Below are 20,292 nucleotides of genomic sequence, written 5' to 3'. Positions count from 1 at the left end.
TATATTATACTTGAACCAAATTTACTCTATTCTTGCAGAAGATATTTAACGTCAGATAAAGTAGACACCTGTTGTGAGAGCGTCTTGTTCACGACTGAACGAAGGCCGTCAGTATACTCGATGAACGCGAAATATATCTCATGTCTGTCCTGGAAACCAATATTAACAAACTGGCTAGAATGACGATTCATCTATCGTTAGCATCGACAAAATTACCTGCCGCAGCTATTAACGAAACCATCCGGGTCAGGCTCACATAATCCAAGCATACTCCCTCTACTACCTAATAGCCGGCTCTAACCCCAAGGGACTGCGGAATACCTGCAAATCGGAATTCCGGTCGTGGGTCGCTGAAACCAGCCTCTAATTGGCGCGACTGACGCCGATTGTCCCCAAGAATGCATCCCTCGCTCTGCCTATCTTCCACCCTTTCAGGCCTATTATGATGTCAAGAGTCTCATAGTGTGAATGACCAAGCTTTACGACATGACAAATCATAAGCCGGCAGTGGTGGATTTGTTTACCAGATGGTGGCTGGGACATGCTGTTGGAGATACGGTGACAATTGCACAGACTGCGAGAGGGCAAGATTAGTTCCATAGGTATAAATGCCGTGTACTAATAAATTGTTGGTATCGTCCAGGAAATATTCTAGTAAGACCGAGGGCCTTTATTCGTGATGTACACGCGTAAATGCACTGTGAAACGCAGCAGTTAGACATTAAGCATGTCTCGTAACTCCGTGATCCACCAACTTCACCAGGACTACCTGACAACTAATAAGACCGGACCTTATATCCCCCAGCCCTGTTCTATGGACTATTCATGGAACTAATGTCATTTTGGATGGCGTACTCGTAGTAGCTGGCCAGACTTAGGGAACCCAGCTTGAGAACATTTCAGCACACCCTGAACACTTTACCCTTTGCCACGGTATCTACTTTTTCGATGCATCTAAATCTCAAGGATACGTCCTACGCTATGATTAATTGTCTCTAATGTTGAATCATTCGATTTGATTATTCATATGGTTAAACATTAACTATGTTAACTCCGCAAATGCGTTACTCGAATATCAGTGACTCAATCCCTGCTGCGCTCTGGACTATTTACAGCTATGATGCTTCTCTATGTGCACGGGAAGGTGCAAGTGATAGTATGAGCGTCACCACCAATACTTGCTGAGCTGTCTTGTGAACAGCCATCCTCGTTAAAGTCCCGGTGTTCATTGCTGTAGTTCAGGTAGCCATCCTTGTCACCGTTGGTGTGGATACTATTCTCTAGAGTCAGCATCACCGTCCCAGTAGATATGGATACATCGAAGCACTTACCAGATCGAGTATGGCAGCTGCGAGCTAAAGCAGTGATCACCAGCATGCCAGATCTGGTTGCATGCTTCACTGAGTATATCCTGTCGGCCGTCGCCATAGTCGAGGCTAACACCGCAGGTCAGTGAATTATCACCGCCACCGACAGCGTTCTAGGATTGGAGATCATTAGGCACGGCTCGCTTTGAAGATTCTGTGTACGGAACTTACCTGACCGCGCTGCTCGGATAATTCAACAGTACATGTGCGATCGCGACGCTCGACTGCTGCAGCTGATGTACTAGCAAGGAAGGCTGAAAGGACGGTAAGGAATGTAGGGATCATCATGTTGGTTCTGGCCGTTCCGTGGAAGGGTTCGTGGTAGAAGCAGAGGTAGAGATAATGGAGTAGATAGCACATAAGGACTGGAGGAAGGAAGGTGTGTTCTTCTTATAGACCTGTGGAATCTTGACCAGTCTGCCTTGAGTGGAAACAAGACTCTGGCCCCCAAGATCCGGGGCCCACGAGCGTCCGATCTTTTTCCCTAAGAGACCGAGATCCATAATAATCCCCACACCCCGCTATCCAAGCATGATCCAGGGTTCATCTGGAGTCACTTAGGAGGTCCACTGCCACCAGAACAGATTTGTCAAGTAAATCATCTCCCAGTCGGCTTAATTACCTTCCTGAGTGAACTGACCCCTATTCCACATATCATCGCGGTTACATTTAACCTCGGTTATATAAATCAGCCTGGATATGGGATAGATGTAAGACATATATGGCTGAGTGGGAGCAGGCTCCACCGCCTCCACTTCTCCCCCAACATGGTCAACTTGCTCAAAACTGGTTTTTGGCTACTCCCTAGAGCTGATCACATTTAGCCAAATAAACTCAGGTGTGCGATGAAAACGGATTGTCACCGGAGAATGACCATTGACGGCAGGAAGAGCTTTTACCTACTGAATGATAGCGATATCCCATCATGGGGATAATTGCCCTTGTGCCAACTTGCCAGCCTCATTAACCAGCATGTCTTCCTCCACTTTGTTGCTCTCTCTTGTCTTCTGTTTCTCTTGTGCGCACGAAATGCGACATATGTCCCTTGCTCGGCAGATGGGTACCGAAGCGATTCGCAAATGATGGTCCATTGCATGCTTGGTTAGTTTGGCTACCGAGAGCGCAAAGGATCATTGTAAGTTTTGTCGAAACGTAGCCTCGGGCGCGTCTCTCGTAACTCCATTCAGAGGCGACGCTAAGAGTGCCTGACAACGAAGACAGCACCTTACTCCTCAAAAGCCTTTGATACGGAAGCTTCGTGGAATACGTAAATTTTCAGAAAGCCTACTCGTAGTAACCGGTCTGGCTTAGGATGTCAAGTACAGACGTGATGTTATACCTTGGCAGAGAATTAGCTAAGGGACATACATATATCTAAACCTAATAATTACAACAGCACCGGTGGCATACCATGTCAGTGAAAACAGCGTAAACTATGGTGCGTCACTGTCAGCAGTCTTTTCAGTATCTTGGAGCACACACTCTGCTGCCGCTGGCATTGGCGCCCCGGCTGGCGGCTGGTTCTTCTTCTTGAACTCATCACACATCTGCTCGAAAGTTACCCACTCCACCCCTTCGTGTTTATTGATATGTTCGATGATTCTATAGCGCGTTAGCTCAAACTTCCCTGCCGAGCGCCGTGCCTAGTCCTCGTTCTTACCTTTCGTGCATTAGGAGCACATGCGGCCGCCCAGAAACATCGGGGTGAATCGTCATGGGGAAAACAAATTCGTCGTATTCGCGGTAGAAATAATCAAAATGGTCCTAGATCCCGACAAGGGGTTCAATCTTAGCCGCGCGACGTCCATCACCGATGGCTCATTGGCGGGTGACATGTGCCACACAACAGCAAGAGGAAGAACTCACCTTCCAGATATCTTCCACATCCCGCGGATTCACCCAGCCGTGACTATTGGCAGAATTCTTGATGAACATCATCGGGGGCAGGTCATCAATATACCAACTGCCCGGAATCTCCACCAGCCCAGTGGTCTGGCCTCGAACCAGCGGCTTCATCCACGTCTCGGCCTTTTGGCTGTAGTCAATCTTCGTCCATGAATCCCCCGTCCGCAACCAGTACATCTGGCAGTCCTCGTGAGACATGGAGTGGTCGTATTCAATCCCGTAGGCGAGCAGCAGGTCGACCATCTCGGCACTGGCCTCCCACCACGGGGCGACGATCCCGCGCGGCGGCTTGCCACAGAAGTCGCGGAGCATCCGATAGGTCTTATCGAGAATGTCCCGCTGCTGCTCCTGGGTCATGCTGGCCGGGTTCTCGTGCGAATACCCATGTAGTCCGATTTCGTGGCCCGCATCCCGGATCTGCGCGCATTCCTCGGGAAAGGTCTCCAATGAGTGACCGGGAATGAACCAGGACGCCTTGATATTGTATTTCTCGAACAACTTCAGCAGTCGCGGGGTGCCGACGTGCCCCGCCCACAGTCCACGACTGATATCGCTCACGCTGTCCTCTCCACCGTACGAGCCGAGCCAACCTGCGACCGCGTCAATGTCGACTCCGTACCCGACCAAGACGCGCTTCTTGCCCATTGTACGTGCGGGGTTGCGGATTGCGGGGCTTGGCGATGTTTTATGTTCGTTTCGGACGGAATGGGGATGGCTATGAGGAGTCCAGAGTAGGTACTGCGATAGTGATTTCTCAATGGAACATCAATGGCGAAAGTTCGATGTTTATGTGGTTGAAGGGAAGACGTGAAGAGGGGTTGAAGTGGGGAAAATGTCAGACATGGCGGTTATCTCGTGATTCCCCCCATTTACTAGTAATCATATCAAAGGTGGGGGGAGGAAGATCATTTCTCCCGACATCATGGAGATTGATATGTGCATTGGCTATGCTACCGGCCACCCTCTAGCTAATGGAGGAGAAATAGTAAGCCCCATTTGACCGTTCGTCGTTCTTCCAACCTGACTCAGGCGATACTATTCTCACTAGAGCTTCCCCTTGTATGCTACAGCTTCCTCATCCTCAACATTCGGCGGCGTCCGATAGATCTGCTGCTCCACACTGCTGGAGTTGACCTGCACAGAATCCAGTCAGTGCTTATCGGGAAAGAGAAAGAAGGCATCCCTTACGTAGTGGGGACCCAATTCCTTGATGCTGGTCGCTCCTAAGAGTCGCATGCAGGTCTTGGTCTCCTCCAGCAGAACTACAAGACGAAGACGGGATATTAGCAGATGGCCACCGACAATCACAGAAGAGAATAGGCGGCGCACTTTGTAGCGTTCGTTCAACTCCCTTCACTCCACCGGCCCCAAGGCCCCAAAGAGCCGGTCGTCCAATGCCAACAGCCTTCGCACCAAGGCAAAGCGCTTTAACTACGTCGGTACCTCGTCGAATACCGCCATCTACCCACACCTCCATCTTCATGAAAACGTAGGGACAGTACTTCCGTATTTCAAGGAGGGTGTGTACGGCCGGTGGTGCCGTGTCCAGAGACCTCCCACCATGATTAGATAGAATAACAGCTCGGACGAGGGGTGTATGCCGGGCGGCAATAGCAACATCCTCATGAGTCTGCAGGCCCTTGAGGATGATAGGCTTCGTCGTGTGTCGTGACAGCCACTCAAGAGTCTCGTGCCAGGTGAGAGACGGATCTGTGCCAGCGAAAAGCTGGGCACTGACACTGCCTGCTGGATGAGCCTTCATATTGATGCGTTCATCATCTTCTCGTTTTCCCGAGACGGGCGCATCAAGGGTGAGTACCACAAACTTGATCGCATCTAACTTGTTCACCCGTGCGAGCATCGCTTCGCTGGCACTGCGGTCTCGTTGGACATACAGCTGCCATCCAAATACTTGCGTCGGTGCTGCATTGGCCACCACCTGTTCAGGGGAGAGTGACGAATTATTTGCGATGATCTGGAGCGCTCCAAAAGCTTTGCATGCCTCTGCGAGTCCCGCCTCCCCGCTAGGATGTCCTAAACGAGCCATTGCGGTGGGAGATATATATATCGGTAGACCAAGCTTCCATCCCAAAAGCTCGGTCTCCACATCGCATTTCTGGCAGTCGACAAAGACTCGGGGACGTAACAACAGTGATCGGTAAACTTGTGTGTTAAAGTCCTTGGTTATCTTGTCGTCGGATGCCGAGTAATAGTAGGCCCATGCCTTCTTGCTGATTACCTTGCTGGCGGCCTGTTCTATCTCGTCCAGGTTCAAGAGGGTGTTAACGTCGATTTCGTCCGTGGGACCCGTAGTATGACTTGCACAAAATGGCTCCTCGTCGCGGTCAACTGATCCGATTTGTGCCGATTGGAGACTCTGCATGGTCTCAGGAGGATGAATGGGATCGAAGTCGTCTGTGGCATCTATACCCCCCACACGCAAAATGGCTTGGGCGCCGCCAGGATGGCTTGACAGCAAATGCGTTACCTCGTCCCGATCAGCGCATTGTGATGGAAATCTATGCAAGCCACAGGGCAAACTCACATCATATACCTTTCCGTAAAGAACAACCCAGCAGCTGTTCTCGTTGTTGTGTTGGGCAACTTGGGCAGTTAGATCAGTCTTGAGTTTCAGGAACTATTGATGTACCTTCAGCACCTGTGAAAACCTTGTTCATATTGATTACTGGGTGACTGGCGAATGGAATGATACCTTCAATCTTCCATGAAGGCAAGTAATATTATATTATGGCCCGCTATGTAAGATTCAAACGGCATGTTTCCTCCCCACTCTTAGTTGACCTAGCCCTGCGTTCCAAGGTTTAACCAGGTAGTATCCACTTCAGCGGAGCCCATCTGACCGCGCAGAAAGATATACACGCTATAGTCACCCCCATCCTTGAGGGTCCCTTTGAGAGCAAACGCGTAGAGTTGAAAGCTTGGTCTGATTCATTGGCAACTTCCGGCTTCTATCGCTAACCCCATCTTTCTACGTATAGACTCAACTATTCAGTCCTCAAATCGTCTACAAGGTCCAACAGCTCGAGAATTACTGCCCACGAGGCATCCTACAGTGCCTCATGACCGTGCGTCTCAAACGGTAACCCGAAAGAGAGAGCTCCCACCGTCACCCACATTGCAGCGCTGGCATAGATCGGGGCGCTGGTAAATCCGGTCTGAGACGAGATAAGACTAGCCACCAAACCCCCAAGGCGCAGAAGAGCTGATGCGGTGCCCGTTCCAGTACCGCGGTGGGGAGCTGGGAAGGATTCAGGGGTGAAGGCGAACATAACAGCATACTCTAGGAAAGGCTGTTAGTTTCAATAGTCAAGAAATATTCCCGGCTCTCATGCTAGCGTACCAAAGTTTGCCAGTATACTGGTGACGCAGGAGAAGGCCAGACTGGCCGTGGAGCTATTGACCCCCACGTAGGCGAAAAGGAACACGGCAGTCACGACAGACGAGATCCCCATCATGTACCTGCGGCCAAGCGTCGTGTTGACGCCCACAGCAGCGGATAGGGGACCGACGATTCCCACGGCGGAGGTGATGCAGTAGTTGCGGTATGTTAGATCAAGAGTCGAGCTCTGGGTAAACTTGGTTGCCAAATACGACGGGAGGAAGTTGAAGTACAGAGGGTATCCGATGCCTGTGACGAATGTCAATCGAAGACGGCCATGCCTGGTGTTTTACTAGGGTCGATGCCTACCGATGGTCAACCATATAACCCAAGTAATTATGGTATGTCTGCAAAGCTTCGACGTTGCGAATAGAGCGCGGTAATGTTCACCCCTGAAGGATCGCAGGTTTTCCGAAACCACTTGCTTGGTGGAAAGTCGTGAGTGTGCTCCATTTTCACTAGCCGTAGCGCCCAGCCTGATATCGATTTCGCGAAGCATACCAATTGTCAAGGGCTCTGGCCTTCCGTTCTGTCGAGCAACATGGTTGACTGCCGCCACCGCATCTTCGTCCCTGCCCTGGGACAGTAGGATCGTGGAGTCTCAGGGAGCTTGAAAACAAAGAGACGCAGTAATGTGAAGACAAGGGTCATGCCACCAAGTGTAATCATCGTATACCGCCTGAGCATTACCAGGTTAGCCTCGAAGTGTATATTAAATGTGGATTCATACCATCCCATGTTCTCGCGACGGGGACAAGTTGCTGGAGTCGCGTCTGTTGGGCAGCTGAAGTTGGCCAAGAAGACCCATGCCACCAAGGAGACAATCAATTGACCTAGGCTCCACCATGCGGTCAATGCAGTGAGAAGATATTGGTGGCTGGTTGCCCATTAGTTATCAGATGAAGACTAGACTGCAGAGCCACGGACCTCCTGGGAACAAACTCCAAGAACATCATCGAACCCACCGGTACGTTCCCTCCAGCTGCGGTACCAATAACGGCCCAGAGAGCACTGAAGGCCACGAAGTTCATAGATCCCGCCACAGCGCAGAGGAAGATACCTGCAATAAGGACTGTATAGTTGAACGCGGGTCTTCGACCGATTAAGTCGCTGGAGATGCCCCAGAAAGATGCACCGAGGATGAGGCCGGCGTAGTAGGCCAGTGAGCTATAGCTGACACTGACAATGTCTGGAAGCTCCTGTTCAATGGGAGGCTGGACGCTGCCAATACCTTGGGAAGCAAACTGAGGAGACGGCACGTTAGCAATGGAGGGGGGAATGAGGGATGTCAGGATATAGTTACGTTATCCACAATCCATCCAAAACCTGTTACTACAAAAAGATTCCACTGAAACCTAATTCTGTGAGCAATAGTTTCTACATACAGTGGCATCCTGTAAGCTCACCGTCCCATGCCAATCTGTTCCATGCAACTTCCTACCAGCTCTGACTTGAGGCGGTATGCCTGGGTAGTAGAAGAGCCGTAGAATTCCTCAGCTTCATGGTCATCGAGGAGAGTGATATTGCCCGCAGCTTTATCCAGATCGGCATCATGAACGGGCTGATTAGGCTTCTTTTCCAGGGCGGCTCTCTCCATTTTCGATTTCTTTGATCGTAGTATCTCTCCCTTCGCATTCAGGGTATGCTTCTTTGTCGATTCATATACTCACTTTTAGGGTTGTTCATTCGGCTTAGGATGTGTAACAGCCAATTATGTTCAAGGATTTACAACACCAGGAGGCGATACCAAAGGTGGGTGAATATGATACGGGGTTCAGACGTAGCCAGGCTCCCCCCACCTTTGCGTGTCTATTGGTGAGGCATACGAGGAGGATGTCCATGCTTGAGCCTGGGCCAGGAGGAAGTACGTCTCCTGCTTGACAGTTCATCATAACAGCATTACGCGGCAGGCATCCATTTGCTTACCAAGATAGTCATAGGATAAATGTTTACAATTGTCATGATCACAATGCAGTTCAAGCTATGGAAGCATGAGAAAAAAAGAAAAAGCAAAAGAAAACAGAGCATAACATTCATCCAACCTAGCTCGCTACGCCCCAACAGAAGCTACCGCTGGGGTAGACCCCAAGGCCTGCATCTCTAGCTGCTTCTTGTATTTTTCTGCCCGACCATAGCTCTCCTTGTAGGCTTCGGTCACCCTATCCTGGACAGTGATCGGTGGGTATTTGGCTGGCTCGCCCGGCGCGCGGCAGTTGGGTAGGCACTCGCAAAGGTAGTCTGGGTTTCCACTAAAGAAAAAAGGAATCGAGTATCTCTCACGGCCCGACTTATTAATCACGCGGTGAATGTTAGACTTGTATTTATCGTTGGCCATGCGCATGAACAGGTCGCCCAGATTTACGACGTAGGCTCCTTCGACCGGCTTAACCTGTGCAAGACATGGATTAGCGATGGACGAAAGCCGGACAGGAGAGGCACAAACATCAAGCCACTGTCCAGTAGGCACATCCAAGACCTGCAAGCCATCCACTTCATCCTGCAGGAGCAGAGTGACGCATCCAAAGTCGGTATGGGCGCCAATTCCACGATTCAGTTTCTCGTCCTGGTCCTTCGGTTGCGCGGGATAGTGGAGATAGCGCATCGTGGCAACAGCGCCTTGGGTGAGAGGCTCGAAGAAGGTCGAGTCCACACCGAGCGTTAACGCAACCACCCCCAGCACCTCTTTCGCGAGCTCGAATACCGCGTGGTAGTATTCCATCGTTGTCTGTTGGAACTCCGCTTTGTCGGGCACCGTCTGTGGCCATTGATTGGGACCACTGTTCAGCTTCTTCTGGACAAAGTATGGGTGATCCTCGGGGATCTCCTCGCCAATGTAAAGCCCTTCTTTCAGCTCGGGGCCGGTGCCTGCTTCGAGCATTTGGGATCGCAGCAGCTCGTAGCCGCGGTTAAAGGTGTTCAGATCTACCAGGTCAGTGAGAGACCGTTCTCCGTCGCAAACTGAAGCCCATACTTTTGTCAATTTGCATTTTCTCTTCCAAAGGCAAGTCGAAGAAGCGTTTGGAGCATTTCATAACGCGCCGCTGCAGGTCGAGCGGCACGCGATGGCCCGTAATCTGGAAGAAGCCATTATAGTGGCAGCACTTGCGCACCTCCTCCACCAACTTGGCCTTTGCGTCGTTATCGCTACCGTAGAAAGCAGAGAAGTCCAGGATCGGGGGAGCAGTTGGTGTGGTCATCGTTCCAAGCTAATGATAGTGTGGTTCTTCTTGCGACTGGTGTCTAAATCTTTTCATAACATGTCCTGCTCGAATATATCCCTCACAAACCCCGTCAAGATCCCCTCATTCCCACCAAGATTCGGCCAGAAGGCCGATTTCCCACCCCTCGTGCACAATCTGGCGACAACAAGGGCAAGGATGCGAGGGTGGGGGTGCTGCTCAAGGATGGGGTGATAGAGTTGATGCATCCGATCACATTGATAAGACGATCTGCAGGCAGGACGATAGCGGGAGGCGGGGTTGTTATCTCGGCAGTCAAGTCTCTAGCTTCGACTGGGCAATTCTCGTGCTTTGGTACCGGATATCATACCCCTTCTATGGTAGATATGGGGTATGGTCAGAGCGAATTACACTCTTCGTGAGCCATGTAAGATCAGGAGTAGCATTTAAGTAGGCTGCCGTTGATAGAAAATGGGAGAACGGAAAAGCAGAAACCGCCAAATATGTCTGAACTGAAGCAATCTACGATGACATCCCCAGATGCCGGAGTCAATCTGGGGCAAACCTCCACTTATGTAGATGCAGACGCTGAACGGGCATACCGTAGAAAAGTGGACCTGTGGGTTTTGCCAATGCTCTGCCTGGTGAGAATATCCAGACCGGTCGCAGACACCAGAGCGATCCCAGACTGCAGAGCGATCCCGGACTGACACTTGCAGATGTACTTCTTTGATTGCATGGATCGCGTGGGTCTTCATGGTCCTGATCTGGTTGCACGCACAATACTGATATGGCCAGAGTAACTTGGCAAATGCCAAAACCGACGGCCTCGACGACGACTTGCATTTTCAAGGGAATGATTACTCGTTACTGATTCTTCTCTTCTATATTCCATTCGGTCTATTTGATCTGCCATGGAACCTGCTGATCAAGCGCTATTCTGGTCGGATTATGCTCTCATCCAGTAAGTTCATCCCAGGACATGGCTGCGAGGAAATAGCTAAATCGTACGCTATAATACATCAGTGTCCGTTGTTTGGGGTATTCTTGCACTATGCCAATGTGCTGCTAAGGACTTCGGCTCTTTACTTGCCATCCGTATCATTCTCGGCGTCTTTGAAGCCGGTTTCTTTGCTGGAGCGACCTTTTACCTGACCCTTTTCTACACTCGCGGGGAAATGGGTTTTCGCTTGGCCATTGTACAGTCATTCGCTGTTCTGGCTTCCGCATTTAGTGGACTGATCTCCTTCGGGGTATTCCAAATTGAGAGCCATTCTGTGAAGGGGTGGCAGTACCTATTTATCATCGAGGGTGGAATGACCTTGATAATTGGGGTTTTCGGGTTTCTGGTGCTACCAGATAACCCACAACAGGCCTGGTTCCTGAACGGTAGGGAGAGAGAGGCAGCAACAGCTCGACTCCTTCGAGACTCTTCATCAGAGGTCTCGACCAATTTCAATCTTAAAGCTTGCTTTCAGTCTTGGGGCGACTGGCAGTTCCCCATTTGGTGCATCATATCGTTCACCTACCCAGTCGCTTACGCAACCGCAATGAACTTCTTCCCTCTAGTGAGTGTTTGACGATCGTCTCTAATCCTTCACCCCTAACCGAAACAGATTGTGCAACGTCTCGGGTACTCTGTTGTCAAGACCAATCTGTGGACGGTGGCCCCAAATCTCGTTGGTGCAGTGGTGTTGCTCGGCGTCGCCAAATCATCGGACTATTTCCGCGAGAGAACCTGTCACATTGTATTCTCTCTCGCCCTCTCCCTTGTGGGGATGGTTATTCTGGTGGCAATTGATGTTCTTCACCATAAGGGGGTGGCCTATTTCGCTTGTTTTCTCATGGCATCTGGCGCATATATCCCATCATGCCTTGTTCATGCCTGGCATAATAACAACAACGTCCATGAAAACTCCCGCGCAGCGAATACAGGGTTTCTGGTGGGTTTGGGTAATCTCGCCGGTGTAGTGAGTGCCGCTACGTTTCGGACTGAATACGCCCCCAAGTATGTCGCACCTTGATTTCGAGAGAGGAAAGAGGAAGAGATTGTCACTGACTCGGCGCAGATATCTTCCTACACTGATTGCGACTTGCTGTTGCAATGCTGTCTGCATCATCTTCGTGACGGGATTAGGGGTATGGATGCGGTTCGAGAATCGTCGTCGCGATCGGAAACAAGGATTCAGACTAGGTGAAAATGGAGTGGATACGAGTCAGTTCAAGGAGGGCAGTCGGAGCGTGCAATGGCGGTACTTTGCGTAGATCATCCACCAGTTGTACGTGGCGGGTGAGGCAAAACATATATTAGGGTTAAGTGTTCGGCCACTCGAATGTTCAGAGTCTTGTATGGCAGAACCTTTCACATCTCTAAATTGCCAGTCACTTCGCATCGGAGTCATACTAGTGGTCACGCTTAGAGATAGGGAATAATTTAATCAATCTATCAATGTATTTATCTCTGCATTAGCCTCTCCCCACTGTCCCCGCATTCTTATCAGCGAGATCGGTCATCCTTCCGAAGGTGCACTTCTTATCCAGTTCCAAGTTCCAACTGTAACTCCCACCGATTGGCGTGCGCAATTACTCCAGATGCATTTGCAACGCGATGAAGAATCACGCTTGTAAATATCCCGGTTGCGACAAAAGCTTCACTCGCGCCGAGCATCTACGTCGGCATGCACTCAATCATGAACAGCCACGAAAGGGCTTTACCTGTGAGCGCTGCAGGGTCCACTTTCAGCGTCCGGATCTACTTGGTAAGCGACACCTTCTTTCGACATTGATTGCAGTCTCCAAGGCTAATCGACTCAGCCCGACACATGCTGCGTCATGACAAACGGGATGAAGAAGCTGGTGGTCCAGGGTTAGGCATCCTGAACACACGCAAGAGGACTCGCAGAGCTCGTGATGGCACCATCATAGTGCGCCCCTCGCAGCGAGAGATGCGGTCGGGAGGACGATCGACCACCGCTTCCTTGTCGTCGGGTCAGGATGTAGTAGCAGAAGAAGAGGAAGAGCCGATGGACGAGGCCCCCTTATCGCCGCCGATATCTGGCACAGACCCAAACTCTCTACCGATTGTCGAGACGGATCCATTTTTAGCGCCGATGATGCCAGGCGGTCCTTTTGAACCATATGTTGAACCTATTCCAGGGCAGTTTGATGCAGCGGACGGATCATTCAACCTCGAGTTGGGCGGCATGGGCGATTTCTTCAGCATGGACACAGGTATGCGTTCCCACCCGATTCCAATACGAGTTCAACTCCTCTAATGAACATAGCCACCGACTTCAATCTCCCATTTGCAGCAACCTGCAACTATAATTGGTTATTCGACGTCGCCTCTCTGGATGACGCATTTCATCAATTCGATTTCCCGCTCGGCTTTGATACAGAGCCGTTCCCTGGAGCGCTTAATACGGACTATAATCCGCCAGTGGATAAGTACGATGGCCCATCAGCCTTGTTAGAGGTAGCATCTATGATGAACAAAGGACAAACGCCACAGTCTACCCTGTCACCGATCATGCCTGACATCCTGGAGGCAGACTGGATGTCGGGGACCTCTTTTCTCGGGCCCAGCCCGCCGCCACACTTACCACGGCTGTCCGAGAATTGCCGGCGAGGCATCCTATCCCTGGTGATGCAGGTATCCCCAGTAGGTATCGACGGTCGGCCAAGAACGCTGGATTCGCCTCTGCTTACCCTAGGGGCTTTACAAAGCTACTGCGATCTCTTCTTTACGCGCTTCAATGTTACATATCCCCTGGTCCATCAGGCAACCTTCAACCCAGAAACCATTGACCCAATTTTTCTGGCGGCGGTTCTGTTCATGGGAGCGACCTATAGCACGCGTGAGGCTCATCAACTCGCCGTGGGGATCCACGACAAACTTCGAAACCAACTGCTATGCCATGAGGAGTTCTCACCACAGCCGGAGTTTTGGGTCTTGCAAACAATGCTGCTGATTGACTGCTTTGGAAAGATGAGGGCCGGTTCCAAGCAGCGCGAACGCGCCCAGCTATTCCACTGTGTCCTGATTAAACTCATTCGCCGTAGTAACTGTTGCAGCATACAAGATTCGCCTCAGCTAGCACGATCGGAGGATATCGATCAGGCATGGCGGCAGGCTATGGATGCAGAGCAGCGGAAAAGACTGGCAATGCTTTGCTTCATGTGGGACACGCAGCATGCGGTTCTCTTCTCCCAATCCCTCTGCATGTCCGCATTTGAGATCCGGTCTCGTTTGCCATGTAGCGCTGCCATCTGGGAAGCATCGTCCGCCCGAGAGTGGGCGCACCTCGCTGCCCGTGAAACAAACAGACCGTTTCTCACTGTCCTCAAAGGCTACATCACCCCAGGATCTGTGTCTCGACCACGAGATCTGAATGTCTTTGCTCGCACGGTAATCCTACATGGCTTGATGTCTGTGTCCGCCGATCTCAAGCGACGAGATCAAACTACACTACGGTCGGAAACACCGGAGCGGGTGGGAGCTTGGACTCCACGAATGAGCCGGTCTTACGTTCTATGGAAAGTGGACTTTGATGCAGACTGCCTCGCAATGAAACTGGCCCAGACAGCAGACCCACGTCGTTTCACTGGGTTGAAAATGGCAGCCCATGCTCTCTATCATGCTTCCTGCCTGGCATTAAGTGTAGAGATCCTTGACTTGCAGATTGTTGCGGGAGCAGTGCAGATTCTAGGACGAACAGTCACTCCAGCTGACCAGTCAAGATCACTGCAGAATATTGTCCGTTGGCTGCACGAGGACTCGGGAGCATCGACCGCTGTGGCACGGCATGCATCCCATCTCCTACAGGATGCGGTGTTGAGTCTCCATGACTGGGACCAGACAGATGCCTTTCATTTCCCCTGGTGCCTCTACTTGGCTACGTTGGCCTGTTGGGTCTTTCATCGGGGCATGGATCCTTCGTCCTCCGAACCCCGAATGAATACAGATCTGTCTTCGCTTATTGTCATGATGACCAACTGCCCCAGCACTACGGAGTTGGCAGCACTGTCCGGAAAATACGATCCCAAACCGTTAGTAGCAGCGATGGCACAGCAACTCGCGACTGTCCGATGGGCAGTTGTTCATGATGCAATGAAAGTACTAATAGCGTTATCTTAAACATGTAATAATTCCATTCGTTCTCCTCTGCCCTACGTCTATTTACTGTAGAAAGGGTAATCAATGTATCCCTTCTCCGCCGGGTCAGCGCCATAGAAGGTCGATCGGTCATACGGGTTCAATGGTAGTCCCTCCTTCAACCGTCGAGGCAGATCAGGATTGGAGATGAACCAGCGGCCAAAGACCACGGCGTCCGCTCCGTCGTCAATCAACTTTGGTCCAGCATTCTGAGGGTTGAAGCTCCCGGCGGCGAGGAATGCGATGCCGCCCTTCTTGAGTGTTGGCCGGAACACATCCAAGGACGGTCTCTCCGACGCGAGAGAATCGAGTTTCGCATTTTCGTCCAGCACCTCGTCAAAGCGAGGCTCAATCATGTGCACGTATGCGGGTCGCGAGTCCGTGGGGAGGTTGGCAATTTGCGAGCAGAGCGCGAGCCAGTGAACATTCGGGTTGGAGTCTCGAGTGTCCTGGAAGTAGTTATACGGGGAGAGGCGAATTCCTACACGATCTGCCCCAATGGCCTCTGAGACTGACTCCAGTACTTCGAGGACAATACGGGACCGTCTCTCAATAGAGCCGCCATACTCGTCTGTCCGATTATTCACATTGTCGTGCAGGAACTGGTCCAGCAGATATCCATTCGCGGCTGTTTGATATTTTTCTCAGTGAACAGATTTCTTCTCGGGTGTATGCGCTGCTCATACCATGAATTTCAACCCCATCGAACCCTGCTTCCATAGCTCTTTTGGACGCCGCGGCATATTCATTCACGGTCTCTTGGATCTCCTCCACGCTCATGGGCCGCGGAGGCGTGGCAGCGTACTCGCTACCGTCCAATGCCTTCCCGCTAATGGGCATGTCACTGGCACTGAGCGCTTGGTTTCCTTCGATGAAAGACGGCACTGTCGCCCGACCAACATGCCATAATTGACAATATATGTAGGCGCCTTTCGCATGCACCGCATCCGTGACATTCTTCCAGCCGGCGATCTGAGAGGCCGTGAAAATACCAGGGACGCCTGGATATCCAGCAGCCTGAGCTATTAGTTAACGCCGTGGCTAGACAAGGGTTCATACATACAAGTCGACTAATCGGAGTTGCCTCGGTCAGCATGAGACCTCCAGGGGAGGCTCGCTGTGCATAGTATTCCACATTAAGTTCATTGGGGACGAACACACCATCGGACTCCTTCGTCGATCGCATCCGAGTGCAAGGAGCCTGGATCACTCTGTGGCTTAGGGACACAGCACCCAAGCGAAGGGGCTGAAACAAAGGTCCAACAGTATCGACTGAGCCCATTGTGAAGTAATTGATTATATCTCGTATTGACTCATTCTGCTGGATGGCAACACCATACTTATATAACCCATCGCCACCCCGCTCCCGTGGTTGAGAGGTACAGAGCCTGGGACAACAGTGGGATAAGCCATTTTTGGTAGCAATTGTCCATTGAGAGTACTTCAACAGTGGACGCTGTGACCCAACCCCCACCATAACACTGGTCCTGCCCCCCACTCTCGCTCAAGTGGCTCTGAAGGGCGTCTTACGCCAATACAGGCTCTCTCTGAGTATGATGGCATATTAACAGTATAATTCAACTTAACTTGCGATACGACGACGTGAAGCCTTCAGAAATCATTGCCTTTCCACTTTCTCTTAGGTACGTATGTGACAAATTGTCGTATACATATGCAAATTTCTGTACGAGGAGCCCTCCATTCCTTATTATCCATAGCCTCCAAAATATATTCCTTCTCCGATCGTGTAATTAAAGTATCTGTAGCTGTAAGGATAAATGAGATCAAAGTCATAACCCATCGTTCAGCTATGCACAAAAGCTTTCACAGTATACATTCCTAGAGGCGAGTATAACCGTAGAGTTTGGGCATGAGACTCCCTTGAACGTTTATTGAATTTACTTCCATATTTGGCAGTGGAATAGCACATAAAGCTCAACTCAGATTTCTAAACTATAATCAATTTTAACAAACGAGTCTGCTTTACATCATGAATGCGAAATAGTTCTCGATCCACTTCACTGACTCGATACCCGCTGGCAGTTCCCATGTATCAATATCTCCAATGTATCCATCTGGTCGCACAATCACTATACCTACCTGATCTCCCTGCAATGGCCCATACCATTTCTCTGTGCAACGAGGTGTGTCGACATCGTCTAGATACAAGGTCCAGCGACTATCTTGCAGTACCTTAGGCAAGTCTGCAATTTCGAACTCGGACTTGGACGACTGAGTCACCATCGCATATGTGAAGGCACTGGACACGGAGGTATATCGTTGTAGCTGCAGGAAAGTTTCGAACGGGGCTGCTCGTTGGGGTTGCACTGCATATGACTGATCTGCTCGTGAGGATATCTTTCCCATCCTAGTCGCATTGTCGAGTCCCTCACAAAGGATCCTCAGCCACCCAAGTGCCTTACAAACATCTGGGATAAAGAAGTATATTCGGAACTGGCCTAAGAGCGGAATGTCAATCTGGATATCAACAGGATTGGCGTCAATGTACCGAGTCACTTTTGCGGGAAGCTGGAGAGCACCGGGTCTCAGGGGGGTTGATCTGGCAGTCCTGGCTCGGCTCAGTAGGCCCTGCGCATATTCCGCACCCACGCCAGAGATAAAGCGAATATTCTCCTCAAAGTTCTTGGCAAGGGCAGCCTCCCCTTGTGAGAACGCTTTGCAATGCTCTGCATCGAAGTTTATAAGATCGTAGGCAATCTTTTGTCGTTCCTCTTCGTAGGTGGCTAGGAGTGATGGTTGAGCCAAACCACGAATAACAAGATTCAGCTTCCATGCGAGATTGAAACTGTCATGCATGCTTGTATTCGCTCCTTGCGCTGCAAGAGCCGAGTGACAGTGTCCAGCCTGTTGAGTATTAACAGGAAACATGCGGGATCCAGGGTGAGATCAGTGTCATACATCACCGGCAATAAATATCTGCGCCTCGGAGTCCATGAAACGCTTCGCGACGCGTTGGCCCACAATGTAATTGCCGAACCATTCCACTGTCCTCCACTCAAGGCGGAAGGGATGCATCGCATCTCTGGCTCGTTGCATGACATACTCGGGTGTAGCCTTGGATCTGTCGACCCGTTCGCCGTCAGTCTCGCTTAGCTGCACGTATAATCGAGTCATGTTGCGTTCGCGAGGGATCCAAAGAATAGACCCGGCCAGGTCGGAACGCACCGCAACTTTGCTCCACAGGTCGGGAAAGTCGGTATCGATCACGCCTATTCCTTAGCTTTATACGGCACAGGATGCAGGTGAACTCACCATCCAGCACACCCCATGAGGCATTTGTCATCTTCCCCTCCAATTGCGCATCCGGGATACACTCTCTCACCTTTGATCGAGCACCATCACATCCTACTAGGTAGTCGGCGCGGATTGTCTTGACCGTCTTGCTCACCAAGTCCTCGTATGCGACATCCAGCTGCCCTGTGCCTGCCACGCGTGAGCAGGAGGTAAACTGACTATTTCTCATGACGAAGACACCTCGCGCCTCCATATCATCGATCAAGACCTCCTCAACCATGCCCTGGTGTGCAAGCAGGATATAGGGATCGGAGGCGCCGACGAGATTCTCGGGGTAATGCGTTTGACGTCCTGTCCGGTGGAGCGATTTATCTGTTGTGGATTGCTGGGATTTATCAGCCACAGTCGAAGGGTATTGGCGCGATACTGGCATACCCAGAAGGAAATATCATAAACACGGGCTCCATTTTTCAACAAGGGATCGGCGAGTCGCATCTGCTTGAATGTCTCGATCGTCTTGGGCTGCATGCCATCCGCCTTCCCGGTGGAAGTCTTGTCCGGACGATCATCCAAGATTTTCACATTAATGCCGAACCGAACGAGATTGCATCTGCGAAACTGTGAGTCGACAAAGCATGGTTGTTCGGAGCAGACCTACGCGAGCATCAACCCGGACGGTCCTGCACCGACCACCACGACCGTGGCTGAGGTATCAACAGGGCCTCTGGAATTATATCCTTCGTTGTCTACGCTGGGTGCCATATCAGTGAATGTTTTGTTTTCAGCGAACTACAGCCGACTCAACAAGTGCGCATCAAGATCGGCCTCATGTATTATAGAATGTTGGAGATTAAATGCGGAGTTAGAGCCGACCCCCACTCTTGCCCTATCTCCGCTACTACCATCGAGTGACTCCCCCATCCACGATGATATCCTGCCCCGTCATGTACGCACTCGCATCGCTAGCTAAGAAAGTACACGCCCCCATGATATCCTCAGGCTCAGCGATACGGCCATTCATGGCTTCCGACTCCCAACCCTGTGCAAGATGGGGGAACTACGAATGAAGTCAGTGTGGGACAGCGCCGCAGTTGAGCTTCTGGGAAACCTACTGCCGCCGTCATCTCCGTTCGCACATACCCAGGAGAAATCGAGTTCACTCGGATGCCCTGTCGTGGTTAGTTGGAGTTTGGAAGGCACGGTCCAACACTCACGTATTCTGCCAGTTCCTTTGCGATGGCAGGGCACATAGATCGAACAGCTCCTTTGGTCCCGCAGTATGCGCTGCATAGCTGGCTTCGCACAGCAATGTGGCTAGCCATGCTAGCTACAAGAATGATGCTCCCATGCTTTGTTCCATTTGCAATCATTTGTTTTGCTGCCAGCTGAGCAGTAAAGTATAGTCCAAGCACATTAATCGAGACCAGATCATGGTGGTCTTTGTAGGTAAATTCCAGAAAAGGGAGATGGCGGTTGATCCCAGCGCATGGGACACAAATATCGAGAGCATTATCGAAGTCCTTCTGAAACTGCGTGAATCCACCTTCAAGCGACTCCTGCGACGCAACATCGACTCTATTTGAGTCAGCCTTAGCATGTATGATATGGGGGTCGCCAACCTGTAATACGCCGTACGAACAGGATATTCCTTCTCAATCGTATAGAATGCAGCGTCCGGATCTACCACATCGAAGATGGCTATATTCGCCCCGGCTTCGGCCAGTCCACGCGCAAAAGCGAGTCCACAGCCTCGAGCGCCCCCCGTCACTAGCGCGGTTCGACCCTGGAGCGAAAACTGACCGGTCAGGTTTAAGCACGGATAGCCCAGAGGAACCACCTACTTTTGACATCATGGTAGATTTTGAAACCTGAACAGAAGCGTCAATGCTCTTTCACATCTCGTATTGCACGAGTTCATGGCTTTTAGCCCCTCAGATATAGCTGCACCCCTTGCAGTGTCGGATATCGGCAGTTGGGTGGCCGGCGATAACCCCCATCTTTGACCCATGAACACTCAAGCGCAGACAGGCT

General features: G+C 51.0%; 6 protein-coding genes across 6 annotated transcripts; 1 reads left to right on the top strand and 5 right to left on the bottom strand.

Annotated features, from left to right (window-relative positions):
* Positions 1-1,128: 1,128 nt before the first annotated feature.
* Positions 1,129-1,655, bottom strand: ANOM_001637 (uncharacterized protein; the record flags this gene model as incomplete). Its single annotated transcript, XM_015546894.1, has 3 exons — positions 1,129-1,273; positions 1,332-1,480; positions 1,539-1,655. 3 exons carry the CDS (start codon positions 1,653-1,655, stop codon positions 1,129-1,131), a joined length of 411 nt encoding a protein of 136 aa, XP_015410230.1.
* A 1,145-nt stretch (positions 1,656-2,800) lies between these two features.
* On the bottom strand, positions 2,801-8,269 carry ANOM_001636 (uncharacterized protein; the record flags this gene model as incomplete). The annotated part of the gene is made up of 15 exons (XM_015546893.1): positions 2,801-2,969; positions 3,028-3,131; positions 3,234-3,987; positions 4,318-4,406; positions 4,461-4,534; positions 4,602-5,760; positions 5,818-5,876; positions 5,923-5,966; positions 6,345-6,573; positions 6,634-6,921; positions 6,982-7,244; positions 7,403-7,549; positions 7,600-7,916; positions 7,976-8,027; positions 8,079-8,269. The coding sequence occupies 15 exons, from the start codon at positions 8,267-8,269 to the stop codon at positions 2,801-2,803; spliced, it is 3,939 nt and encodes a 1,312-aa protein (XP_015410231.1).
* Positions 8,270-8,722: 453 nt separating this feature from the next.
* Positions 8,723-9,869, bottom strand: ANOM_001635 (isopenicillin N synthase family dioxygenase; the record flags this gene model as incomplete). Its single annotated transcript, XM_015546892.1, has 2 exons — positions 8,723-9,594; positions 9,644-9,869. The coding sequence occupies 2 exons, from the start codon at positions 9,867-9,869 to the stop codon at positions 8,723-8,725; spliced, it is 1,098 nt and encodes a 365-aa protein (XP_015410232.1).
* Positions 9,870-10,354: 485 nt separating this feature from the next.
* On the top strand, positions 10,355-14,988 carry ANOM_001634 (MFS transporter/fungal specific transcription factor domain-containing protein; the record flags this gene model as incomplete). The annotated part of the gene is made up of 9 exons (XM_015546891.1): positions 10,355-10,495; positions 10,571-10,597; positions 10,650-10,815; positions 10,878-11,419; positions 11,468-11,859; positions 11,921-12,103; positions 12,444-12,610; positions 12,666-13,082; positions 13,136-14,988. 9 exons carry the CDS (start codon positions 10,355-10,357, stop codon positions 14,986-14,988), a joined length of 3,888 nt encoding a protein of 1,295 aa, XP_015410233.1.
* A 38-nt stretch (positions 14,989-15,026) lies between these two features.
* ANOM_001633 (alkene reductase) lies at positions 15,027-16,288 on the bottom strand (the record flags this gene model as incomplete). Its single annotated transcript, XM_015546890.1, has 3 exons — positions 15,027-15,634; positions 15,693-16,023; positions 16,070-16,288. The coding sequence occupies 3 exons, from the start codon at positions 16,286-16,288 to the stop codon at positions 15,027-15,029; spliced, it is 1,158 nt and encodes a 385-aa protein (XP_015410234.1).
* Positions 16,289-16,989: 701 nt separating this feature from the next.
* Positions 16,990-20,114, bottom strand: ANOM_001632 (uncharacterized protein; the record flags this gene model as incomplete). Its single annotated transcript, XM_015546889.1, has 10 exons — positions 16,990-17,871; positions 17,926-18,236; positions 18,280-18,646; positions 18,697-18,871; positions 18,920-19,012; positions 19,164-19,318; positions 19,374-19,430; positions 19,476-19,836; positions 19,881-20,056; positions 20,103-20,114. 10 exons carry the CDS (start codon positions 20,112-20,114, stop codon positions 16,990-16,992), a joined length of 2,589 nt encoding a protein of 862 aa, XP_015410235.1.
* Between the last annotated feature and the right edge of the window lie 178 nt (positions 20,115-20,292).

The sequence above is a fragment of the Aspergillus nomiae genome (assembly GCF_001204775.2).
Source record: "Aspergillus nomiae NRRL 13137 chromosome Unknown contig00034, whole genome shotgun sequence".
In the NCBI taxonomy this organism is placed as follows: domain Eukaryota; kingdom Fungi; phylum Ascomycota; class Eurotiomycetes; order Eurotiales; family Aspergillaceae; genus Aspergillus; species Aspergillus nomiae.
Note: the sequence above shows the minus strand (reverse complement) of the source record. Positions and strands in the feature narration are given on the sequence as shown.